The sequence below is a fragment of the Leptonychotes weddellii genome, chromosome 2 (genome assembly GCF_054177405.1).
Source record: "Leptonychotes weddellii isolate Sample4059 chromosome 2, ASM5417740v2, whole genome shotgun sequence".
Classification (NCBI taxonomy): Eukaryota; Metazoa; Chordata; class Mammalia; order Carnivora; family Phocidae; genus Leptonychotes; species Leptonychotes weddellii.
Window position 1 is genome coordinate 36,412,606 of NC_138370.1, and position 12,169 is coordinate 36,424,774.

The window sequence follows — 12,169 nt, forward strand, 5'->3', positions numbered from 1 at the left end:
TTTGTCCCTTGGTGGTGAGGGGAGTGGTGAGTAAGTGGGGGGCGAGTGGTCAGAAGCACGGGACAGAAGGTGCTTTAATGGCATAGAGTTAGGGCCAAGAGAGGCTTTTGCTTCAAGCCTGAGGAGCTGTATGCATTCTCCTCCTCCAATCTGGACATACTCCTCGGAAGCCCAGGACCGCCCATTAACATTAGAACCTTTGTTCCACGTCCTGGGCCTGAAGCAGGCTGACCAATCGTTGCTAACCATCTCTTCTGATATTTGAATATTTCTTAGTAGTCACCCAAAGCAGCTGTCTTTACAACACTTCCTCCTGAAGACGTGGTAGCGTGTCCAAGATTCCACTTTCTTTTTCATAACTTACATTCCTGGGTCAGCACCCTCTGTCCCTTGCCGAAGGTTGGGAAATACCCAATCTTCTTTGGAACACACAAGTCATCCCTCATTGATTCTTGACTACAAAGGATTCCACAAATGGCCATCCTCATCTGCTGACACGGATCCTTGTCAGGGTTTATTTCAAAGGGGACATTTTCTGACCCAGTCCCTAGATTCTAGGATTTACTTGGGTCCTCTGGCATCTCTTGCATTTGGTCAAATGAAAACATTTTGTAATGTACAAAGAAAGGCTGTGTTCATTCTTGGTGATTACTTGTTTGCATGGAGATCAAATAAGAAAAGTAATGATAAAAAAAAAAGTAATGACGGCAATATGCTCCTTTAAGAAAAAGTAAATAAAACATAGATACAGCTGGTTATTGTGAGGAGCCCCCTTTCCTCCCCGAACTCAATATTCCATCCCTCAAGTGCACAGAACCCTCTAGAAGTCTGGTACGCTCTGGCTCTTCAGGGCCCTGCTAGGTCTTGGACCAGACTCAGGCCACCTGCAGGGTCTTGGGATTTTGTGCCAAGTGCAGAGCAGGGCCAGAGCCCCTGAGGCCCCTGGAGCAGCAGGGCGGGCTTCCTGGTGCAGGGAGGGGAGAGCGCCCTGCTTCAGGCCTCACTGCCCTCTGTGCACACTGTCTGCACAGGCCGCTTCTGTGGGGGCAAAATACCCGAGCCTATTGTCTCCACCGACAGCCGCCTCTGGGTGGAGTTCCGCAGCAGCAGCAACTGGGTCGGAAAGGGCTTCTTTGCCATCTATGAAGGTACTGCGGAAGCGTGACAGGGAGGAGTCAGCTATGGGGTCCCCGGGCATCCCAGAACCGCCTGCTCCTGGCACCGCAGGGGCGAGGTTGAGGGCCCATGAGGGAGGATGCAGAGATCCCGGTGGGATTGGCCAGGCCCCGGGGGCGCTAAGAAGCTGGGGGACGTGGGGAGGTCTGGAGGAGGGGGAGAGAGGGGCTCTCTCACTGACCTCACGCTGTGTCCCCAAAGCCATCTGTGGGGGAGATGTGAAGAAGGACAATGGCCACATCCAGTCGCCCAATTACCCTGATGATTACCGGCCCAGCAAAGTCTGCATCTGGCGGATCCAGGTGTCTGAAGGCTTCCACGTGGGCCTCACCTTCCAGTCCTTCGAGGTAGGTCAGAGACCCTTCGGTCCCACCTCTTCGTGGGCTTCCGGTGTTGGGCCCTGGCAACCAGCGCTCCTCCAGCTGACCGAGCCCCCGACCCTCAGATCGAGCGCCACGACAGCTGTGCCTACGACTACCTGGAGGTGCGTGACGGGCACAGTGAGAGCAGCACCCTCATCGGACGCTACTGTGGCTACGAGAAGCCTGATGACATCAAGAGCACATCCAGCCGCCTCTGGCTCAAATTTGTCTCTGACGGATCCATTAACAAAGCCGGCTTTGCTGTCAACTTCTTCAAAGGTGCTCCTTCCCGCCCCCCACCCAGCCCAGCCCCATGGCTAATCCATCCCCTTCATTCCTTTTTCTGGCTTTTAAAATTGCACTGTATTGTGGTCAGAACACTTAGCTTGAGATCCGTCCTCCGAAAGCATGTTAAGTGTACTCGACAGTAGGGCCGACTGTAAGCACAGTGCTCATGCAGCACATCTCTAGGGCGTGCTCATCTTGCTCGACCGACACTTCATGCCTGTTGATCATTTCCCATTTGATACCATTTCCCCCTCCCCTAACCCCTGGCAACATCATTCCACTCTGTTTCTTTGAACTTGACTTTATTTATTTATTGGATTTGACTATTTTAGATAGCTCATGTAAGTGGAATCCCGCAGGACTTGTCTTGTCTGTAACTGGCTTATTTTACTTAACGCAGTGTCCTTAAGGGGCACCCGGGTGGTTCAGTTGGATAAGCGTCTCAGGTCATGATTTCAGGGTCCTGGGATCGAGCCCCGTGTTGGGCTCCGCGCTCAGCAGGGAGTCTGCTTGAGATTCTCTCTCTCCCTCTCCTTCTGCCCATCCCCCCACTCATGCTCTCTCTCTCCCCCCCCTCAAATAAATAATCTTTAAAAAAAAAAAATAATAATGCCCTTAAGATTCATCCATACTGCATATGGCAGAATTTCCTTCTTTTTTAAGGCTGAATAGTATTCCACTGTGTGTACGGAACACATTTTTTAAATTGAAGGATAATTGACATACAATATCCTATTAGTTTTAAGAATACAGCATAGTGATTCGACTGCATTCCCTACGCTGTACATTGCATCCCCCTGTCTTATTTATTTTATAACTGGAAAATTGTACATCTTAGCCGCCTTCACCTCTCTTGTTCATCTCTCCAGCCCCTCCCTATCAGTTTGTTCTCCGTATCTATGAGTATGTCCTGTTTTGTTTCGTTTGTTCATTTGTTTTGTTTTTAGATTCCACATATAAGTGAAAGCATGTGGCATTTGTCTTTCTCTGTCTAGCTTATTTCACTTAGTGTGAATTCACTTAGTTCATGGTGTCACCAATGGCAAGATTTCATTCTTTTCTGTGGCTGAGTAATATTCCACTGTATGGCTCTCCCACATCTTCTTTATCCATTTATCTGTCAGTGGACACTTCAGATGCTTCCATATCTTGGCTGTTATAAATAACGACGCAATGAACATGGGGGTGCGTATATCTCTTCAAATTGGCGTTTCATTTTCTTTGGATAAATACCCAAAAGTGGAATTGCTGGATCATATGGTAATTCTATTTTTAACTCCTGAGGAATCTCCATACTGTTTTCCACAGTGGCTGCACCAATTTGCATTCCCACCCACAGTGCAGAAGGGTTCCCATTTCTCCACTCCTCTGCCAACACTTGTTATTCTTATCTTTCTGATACTATCCATTCTGACAGGCGTGAGGTAATATAGCTCAATGTGGTCTTGATTTGCATTTTTCCTGACGATGAGTGATGTTGGTCTGTTGGCCATCTGGATGTCTTCTTTGGAGACATGTCTATTCAGATCTTCCTACCATTTTTAAATTAATAGTTGTTTTTTTAAATATTGAGTTTTATGAGTTCTTTATATATTTTGGATGTTAACTACTTATTGCATATAACATTGGTAAATATCTTCTCCCACTAAGTTGCCTTTTCATTTTATTGTCGGTTTCTTTCACTGTGTGAAAGCTTGTTAGTTTGACGTTGTCCCATTTGTTTATTTTGCTTTTGTTGTCCTTGCCTGAAGAGACAGATCCAAAAAAAATATCACTATGACCAATGTTAAAGAGCTTATTGCCTGTGTTTTCTTCTAGGAGTTTTATGGCTTCAGGTCTTATATTTAAGTCTTTAACCCATTTTTAGTTTCTTTCTGCGTATAGTGTTGATAAGTGGTCCAGTTGCATTCTTTGGCATGCAGCTGTCCAGTCTATTTATTAAAGAGACTGTCGGGGGGCCCCTGTGTGGCTCAGTCGGTTAAGCGTCTGCCTTCGGCTCAAGTCATGATCCCGGGGTCCTGGGATTGAGCCCCGTATCAGGTTCCCTGCTCAGAGGGGAACCTACTTCTCCCTCTACCTCTGCCTGCCGCTCCCCCTGCTTGTGCTCTCTCTCTCTTGCTCACTCTCTCAAATGAATAAATAAAATCTTTAACAAAAGAGAGGGACTGTCTTCTCCCCATTGTATATTCTTGCCTCCTTTGTCATAGGATAATTGACCATGTAATCACGGGGTTTTTCCTGGACTCTGTTTTCTCTTCCATTGATCTATTTTTCTATTTTTGTGCCAGTACCATACTGTTTTGATTTATTTGTTTTTGATTATAGCTTTGTAGTGCAGTTTGGAATGTGGGAGCGTGCCACCTCGAGCTTTGCTCTTCCTCAGGATTGCTTTGGCTGTTCAGAATCTTTTGTGGTTCTGAACGGGTTTCAGGATCACGTGTTATAGCTCTGTGAAAAATGGTATTTTGATCAGGATTGCATCAGATCTGTAGATTGCTTTGGGGGTATGGACGTTGTAACAGTATTAATTCTTCCCATCCTGTACCACATTTTCTTTGTCCTCATCTGTTGGCGGACATTTAGGCTGTTTCTACATTTTGGCTATTGTGATGTTGCTGCGGTGACTTCACACGTTGTTTATTCAGCAATTCACAGAGGCTCTAGGAGGGATGCAGAGACCCTGGTGCCCTCCCTTGAACTGATGGCCTAACTGGGGAGAAAAGGTCAATTCCATTGAAAAACTGCATATCTCATTGACTAAATGACAAACTTATATAAAAGTAGTTTGCACATGGTAGGTCCTCAACTCTGAATTGAAATAATAATTCAAGAGTTGCCTTAAAGTCCAGAAGTTTGTAAGAAGAAAGGCCAATGAGGCACGGAGGCAGAAAGTGCTGTGGAAGCTTGGGGAGGAAGCCAGACAGTGTGGGTTGTTGTTTTTTTTAACTGGTATCACGGTGGGCAGGTCATCTTCTGAATCTCATTTCCTCATCTGTAAAATGGGGATAGTAACAGTCCCTCCATCACAGGTCATGTCAGAATTAAAGGAGAAAGGAGGAAATAGTACTTAGCCAGGGAATGGCATACAAGAGGAACCAGTCCATGGTGGCGGCCACCAGCCCAGCCATTGTGGTCAGAGGAAGGCTCTGTGGGGGTCCGCCTGTCCCCTCTTTCAGGTCGTAACCTGTCCCTTTGGGGCTCTCAGGAGTAGGGTCCCCTGGGGACTGAGTGGGGGCTGGGTGGGGCAGGGAGGCCCACAGCCTCAGAGCTCTGAGCGGTCCACAGCCGACTGCCGGTCCCTGCACTGGGGCTGGAGGTGGTCACAGGAAGCCTGAGGGACTGTGAACCTGACTCGCGAGCAGAGGGCGGGAGGAGAGACCCAGGCCCCAGCCTGGCAGTCATTGACCCCCTTTCCTTCCAACTGGCAGAGGTGGATGAGTGCTCGCGGCCCAACCGCGGGGGCTGCGAGCAGCGGTGTCTCAACACGTTGGGCAGCTATAAGTGTAGCTGTGACCCCGGGTACGAGCTAGCTCCGGACAAGCGCCGCTGTGAGGGTGAGTGCCCCCCTCCCCGGGACCCAGGCCCTTAGCCGAGATCTCTCCTGCTCTTGGACACTCCCCTCCCTGGAGGGACTGGGACTCCCTAGAACGTTCTTCACGACGGGGGGACAAGGAAGACATTCTATCCTGCAGGCCCCCAGAACACACTTACCAAGTGTGACGCACTCTGGGTTGGTTTTGTTTTGTTTTGTTTTTCATCTCTATTCGCTTAAAATGCTGACCTTGACCGACTGATGGGTTTCGTCACCCTCCAGAAGGGTCATGATCCCCAGTTTGGAAACCACTGTCCTCAGACACACACTGATTTTTTGGCCTCTCCCGATACCCGGCCCAAGGTGAAAGCTGGTGAAAGCACTCCCTGTCAGAGCCTCCAGCTCAGCCTGGTCTTGCCTTCTCTCCCTGCCTCGCCATGCTTCCAGTCCTCCCTGCACACCGGCCCAGCCTTCCCTGAGCCCCTCACCCCCCTCCTCCCTCTCAGCAGATGTCCTGGCAGTTCTGTCGCAGAGAAAGTAGAAGTGTTCACACATACGACTCCTCAGTTCCTCATACTCTGAAGATAACCGCCCCCCCCACCCTGCCTGCTTCCCTCCCATTCCTGAGAGACGAGACACAAGCCCCGGGACTGCAGGGAATCCAAGATCCCCATCTCCCCAATGCACCCAGCACCTGTCTCTGGCCCGTACCTAGAGTGGGGGCTCCTGGCAGGTGATGGCACCTCTCTTGTCCCCCCAGCTGCCTGTGGTGGCTTCCTCACCAAGCTCAATGGCTCCATCACCAGCCCCGGCTGGCCCAAGGAGTACCCCCCTAACAAAAACTGCATCTGGCAATTGGTGGCCCCCACCCAGTACCGGATCTCCCTGCAATTCGACTTCTTCGAGACCGAGGGCAATGACGTAAGTGCTCATTGGGCTGAGGAGACGCAGGAAGGTCTGAGACATGGGAGCCGGCTTCCTTCCCTATAAAAGAAATACCCAAAGAATGTAGAGGAGGAGAGACTGCTCCCAATTCCAGGAAGCAGGGGAGGGTTGGGGAGGAGGGCTTGAAGGCCAGGGAGCGCGCACGTGGCGATGTGGAGCGAGGCAAGACTTGGGCCTTGTGTGGAGAGCACAAGAAGATCTAATGGGGTTGACGTGGCACCTCTTTGAGTTATTAGAGTCTGTAAAGTGGGTGACTAAAGACAAAAGGACCCACACAACAGGGAGCCTTCCCAGGTAGGGGTGGTCAGGGGAGACTTCCTGGAGGAGGCAGGCCTGGAGCTGCCCTGCCCTGCAGGTGTGCAAGTATGACTTCGTGGAAGTACGCAGTGGGCTCACAGCCGACTCCAAGCTACATGGCAAGTTCTGTGGCTCCGAGAAGCCCGAGGTCATCACCTCCCAGTACAACAACATGCGCGTGGAGTTCAAGTCCGACAACACAGTCTCCAAGAAGGGCTTCAAGGCCCACTTCTTCTCAGGTAACCCGGACTCCCCAGCTCTGAGCCTGCCTCCCCTCCTCCCTGCCACTGGACCCCTGCACTTTCTAGCCCTCCCTGTTGCCAGGCCAGCAGGCTCTGTCCCCTCCTCCCCCCACTAGCCCTCCACCACCAGGCCAGCCCCTCCATTCCTGAACCCCATTACTCCCGAATCCTCTGGGCTATATGGGAGCCAGCCTGAGGATGGGCAGGACACAGACATGCAGAATCGAAAGGAGAGGGCTTTCCAGGTATCAGGAGCCATTATGCTGAGGTCCCAGAGAGGGCAGGCCCTGGGAACAGGGAGTTCATCATGGCCAGAGAATGCGGGGTACATGCAGAGGAGGAGGATGTTTGCCTTGCGCTGTGTGGGCCAGATGATCTGGCAGCGGCCACATCTCCGATCAGACCCTACACATGCCAAACGGGTTCATGCCGGGGCCTTCAGAAAAGATGAGGAGCCTCCCTCTCTTCAACACCAAAGCCTTCCCACTCACCCTCAGCCCACAGGTGGGGGACTCAGATCCAACCAGCATATGTTTATTGAGAGCTGCCCCACATAAGGCTTGGGATCAAGTCCCTCTGATGGCCTCATCTTTGGGTGGCCTGAGAGGTAGCCAGCCCCTCTGAGCTAGGCCTCCAGGGGTCCCAGAGACCTTTCCCCTGTTTTAGTCATCCCTCTGTCCTTCATCCCGGGGCAAGGCTGGTGGTCTTTCAGAGGCAACTGGACCTGGGACATAGTGTGGGGTGGGGACTCCATGAAACTGAGTGGGGGGAGTGGGAGGCAGAGGGAGTGGCTGGAGCGGCTGGTTTTCTGGGGGAGTGGCCCAGGGATCCTGATCCCCAGCAGGCCTGGTGGGCCGGGCATGGGGTGGCAGGAAGGCAGGAAGCCCATGGCCTAGTCCATGCTGCCTTCCTTCTCCCCTCCTTTGCCCAGGATCCTGCATCCTCGAGCCCCCTCTGTTGTGGCCCTGCACCCCTGCCTGCCCCACCTGGATGCCATGCACTGCCCCTGTGCCCTGGTCCCTGCTTGGCACTGCCAGCCATCCTGCTCTGCTTACAGTCCCCCCCCAGCCCCTGCCCCCTACTGCTTGCGGAGACCCCTCCCCGTGCAGCGCGAATCCTTTTCTTCCCTGTGCCCACCTGGAAATCCTACAGGGTGCTCACCAGAGGGCTGAGGGGATGTAACACCTACTCGGGGGTGGGCTCGGTCCTGGGGCAACCATTACCTGCTTACTCTTGTCTCTTCCTGCCCTTCTGTTGCTCCAGTCTTGGAGGGGGGAGGGGGACCAACACCACCTCTGTCAGGCCTAGAGCCCAGGGCTCTCCACCCCCGGGTACTGCCCTGCCCTGGCATGACACTGGGCCAACCACCCCTCAGCCCCGCACAGACACACACACGCCTGCACACCTGCACACGCACACACGTGCGATGCCCTGCGGCACAAGAAACCTGCAGAGGACCCTCACCGGTGGGCATCAAGGTTGAGCCCTCAGGGCATGGGGCATCTGACTCTGGCCCCCCAGGAGGGGGGCTCTTTGGACTTTTGGGACACCCAGCGAGGAGACCCTAAGCCAAGAAGGAGAAGAAAGAGCCTGAAGACCTTCATTCTGACCCCAGCCACCTTCCGGGGCATTTGGCACTGGAGGGTGAGTGCCATCTCCTTGTCCGGGCCCGTGTCCACCCTCCCTGCTCCTGTCCCTCCTGCAGCCTGCTCCCCTGGTTCCGAGGTGAGGCTACCACTCCCGCCCACCCCCACGCCCGAGCCCCGCCCCCCCACCCCCCCACCCCCCCCTGCCTCCTGGGACGCTGCAGCAGGCCTTCCTCAGGACTCAACTTTCTATCACTCGGCCATTCAGCCACCCACTTACCCACGCACTCATTCACGGGCAAGTATTTCTTTTACCCCTCCTATGTGCCAGGCAGTGTACTAGGTGGTTAGGGTACAAGTATGAGGAAGGCGTGGAGATCGAAACATTTCCGGGAAATTTTCACTCAGTTCTTGAGCTGGGACCCCTGAAACTCCCAGCATAGTCACAGGCGAGTTCCTGGGCAAACCCCCAAGTCATAGGGTGCCCCTCACCCCCACCTTCCTGCAGGGCCCTCAGCCAGGGTCCCTGGTGAGGTTCTAACTGAGAAGGAGCCCTGGGAGGGACTTGGGGACTCCATCGCTTGGCCCTGAGTACCCACAGGCCCCAAGGGGTCTGGCCCACCTGAGAATGGAGTGGAGAAGCAGGGCTCCAGTCCTCAGCCCCTCTGCTGATGGAGACCAAGAACAGGACTCCCTTTGTCGAGGACCCCACCTGGCCACTTGAATGGCAGAGGGCATCTTTCTACCTCAAGGTTCCCCTGTGGAATTCTGGGTGTCCATTCAACGTACACACCTTCCCCGAATGCCTGCCTCTGTGCCAGGCACACAGTCCCCAAAGTGAGCACAGACAGACTGGAGAATATGTGGGTGTGACACACGCGTGCCCGGAACCACGTGTTTCTCTGTGTGTCAGTGCACGCGCGTGTGGGTGTGCTCGAGGGGGAGTGCGTGTGTGTGGGTTGACCCAAGCTTGAGCAGCTGCATGTGTGGGCACACTTGAGTCCGCCGGGCTGCTGAAGAGCCTGTGGTCTGCGCACGTGTGTGTGTCTTCGTACCCTCGTGTTGGCCCCCGAGCACCTGCAGATGCACCCATGCCTGTGTGTTGGGACCTGTGCTCGCCTCCTCACACAGGTGTGGGAGTGAGGAGTGCGGTGGGTGCTAGTGATGTGCGGGCACCGAGTAGCATCCCGTGCTTGGGTGTACGCGTCCCCGTGGCTCAGTGTCTCTGCTGCCGCGGTGGGACCACAGTACGTTCCTGCGGGGATCCTGTGTCTGTGGGCACGTTGGCGTGAGTGTGCGCAACCAAAGCCGCAGCGGCCAGAGTGAGAGCGCGGAGCTGTCAGCCAGGCCCACCCTTTCCGACGGCTGCCCCCCTCTAGCGGAGATCTGTCTCTCTCCTTCCCCGTGTGCAGGCCTTGTGCCCATCTGCGGCCCCAGCCACTGGGGGCCCAAACCACCTGATACTCTTGGATCTGTCCTTCACCAGCTCCACCTCTCACCTCCTCAACAATGGCTCCAAAGCCCTCCAGGCCTTCTTCCTGCCACAGGCTTTCTCCCCATCTGTCCCCTGTCGCTGTGCCTCTTCCCACCTGCTGTTCCTCTTTGAGCTGGCTGCCCCGGACATGGCCGCCCCGCATGTGTCTCCCACTGCCTTCCCGCACTGCCCTGTGACTCCGCCTCCGAGGCCCGGGCTGGTGTTCACTGCTCTCCCTCCCTGGCCCCTGCCCTCCACCCCCACCCCTTGGTCCCTTTTCTCCTTCTCTCTCTCGTTTCAGAAAAGAGGCCGGCTCTGCAGCCCCCTCGGGGACGCCCCCACCAGCTCAAATTCCGAGTGCAGAAAAGAAACCGGACCCCCCAGTGAGGCCTGCCAGGCCTCCCGGACCCTTTGTTACTCAGGAACCTCACCTTGGACGGAATGGGATGGGGGCTTCAGTGCCCGCCCACCCCCCACCTCCGCTCTGCCATTCCGGCCTGCCCTCCTTCTGGCCGGACAGAACTGGTGCTCTCCTCTCCCCCTGTCCCCCTCCCGTGGACAGGGGACCTTCCCCGCCCCCACCCCCTCCCATTTTGATGGTGTCTGTGACATGTCCTGTTGCGAAGTAAAAGAGGGACCCCTGCGTCCTGCTCCTTTCTCTTGCAGTCTGCTTGTCCGTGTGTCTGTTTTTCCACTTGTCCATCTGTCCAGTAAGCAGGTAATGGTAGAGGGTGCCCACGTTGGTCAGCTCCAGCCCCCAGCCCTCCGTCCACCCCACTTCTACTTTCTCTCCCCGCAGCTGGGCCGCTCGGCTGGCTCCGCTGGAGGCACCGCCCGGGACCCCACCACCTCCACCACCACCATGGCCTGGGCCCCCGGGGGGAGGAAGCCCAGCCAGCCTCCCGCTGCCCCTGGGGCGACCGCCCGGCCCTCAGCCCCGCCCAGACCCGCGCCCCGCCTTGTTTGCTCCCCTGCAGACAAGGACGAGTGCTCCAAGGATAACGGCGGCTGCCAGCAAGACTGCGTCAACACGTTCGGCAGCTACGAGTGTCAGTGTCGCAGCGGCTTCGTCCTCCACGACAACAAGCACGACTGCAAGGAAGGTGAGCACTACCAGGGTGGCCCACCCGGGGCCCCAGGGACTGGAGGCCGGGGCCCAGGAGGCGGGGGAGGGGGGTGCCACCGCCATCTGGCTGCGTGTAGACTCAAGGACATGAGTGGCCTCTGAGGTCACCTTGTTTGGCCTCCCACCGGGCCCACAGACTCCCCCCCCACACTTCCATCTCTCCTTGTGCCTGTCAGGAGAGGAGGGGCTCACACCTGTCCCCGATCTCCATCTTGAGACTGATCTGGTGGTTAGTTCTTAAAACCCGTGTCCCAGTCCCTCTCCCCCTAACGAGTGTCCTCTGCAGAGGCGAGATGGCACGGTGCTGCCCGGCCCAGCCCTGCCGCTTGGCCAGCTGCACGCCCCCGAGGGCCTCCGTTTGCTCCTGTGGGACGGCCGGGTAGTCACAGGCCCACCTCATCAGGGCATGGGGCTCCCAGCAAGCACAGTCGTGTATGTCAACCGTACGGGTCACACTTCTGACCCCCGGGGACACTCAGAACAGGGTCACTACCTCCCCGACACTCACACCCTGCAGATATTTGGAAACAGCTCCGATATCATCCGATACCCCTGTGGACATGATACAACACTGGCCTTCCATGTCGTTAATTCTATAGTGTCCGCAGCCTGCTGAGGACACACTGTGCCAGCAGCACGGCATCGACTTGGCTCTGCCACTGACTGTCTGTGTGACTTGGGCCGAGTCACTGCACCACCCTGAGCTTCAGCGTCCTCACCCGTGAGATGATAAACAATGGGACCTACCTTGCCACATGCTAAGTTTCATAGATCTCCCTCGAGCACTTAGCACAGTGCCTGGCAAATGCCTCTTCTCACTGTTATTAGGTGGACAACCAAGGGCCCAACAAATTAACTTCTGGCTAAAATAAACAGAATTGAAGCACTCAACAGTGACCCAACGGACGCTCAAGAGCTTCCAGTCCCATCAGTGCAGGCTCCCAAATATGGAGCTCCTGCCTCACAGGGCCTCCACATCTTCTAGCTGGAGGGGACCTTATTTTGAGGTTGTCCAAAGTGCACTTTCTCTCTCTGTACTGTGTAAAAAAGAGTACATCAACACCAACAGAGTAGCCGGGTCTGCACTTCTGGGCGGACAGCCTGTGCATCGTGCAGAGTCACTTTAGAAGCCTTCAGGTGC

General features: G+C 55.0%; 1 protein-coding gene across 3 annotated transcripts in view; it reads left to right on the top strand.

Moving 5' to 3' along the window:
- Positions 1-12,169, top strand: part of BMP1 (bone morphogenetic protein 1) — a 43,295-nt gene that overhangs the window by 23,668 nt on the left and 7,458 nt on the right. For 2 of the 3 annotated variants that reach the window (XM_081810017.1, XM_081810021.1), the window contains exons 10-16: positions 1,032-1,148; positions 1,378-1,523; positions 1,622-1,817; positions 5,255-5,380; positions 6,119-6,279; positions 6,659-6,839; positions 10,880-11,005. In XM_081810017.1, the coding sequence (XP_081666143.1) occupies positions 1,032-1,148; positions 1,378-1,523; positions 1,622-1,817; positions 5,255-5,380; positions 6,119-6,279; positions 6,659-6,839; positions 10,880-11,005 (1,053 nt within the window). Of the gene's footprint in view, positions 1-1,031; positions 1,149-1,377; positions 1,524-1,621; positions 1,818-5,254; positions 5,381-6,118; positions 6,280-6,658; positions 6,840-10,203; positions 10,568-10,879; positions 11,006-12,169 lie in introns of those variants that run through there. The other variant, XM_081810023.1, reaches the window with a different exon arrangement.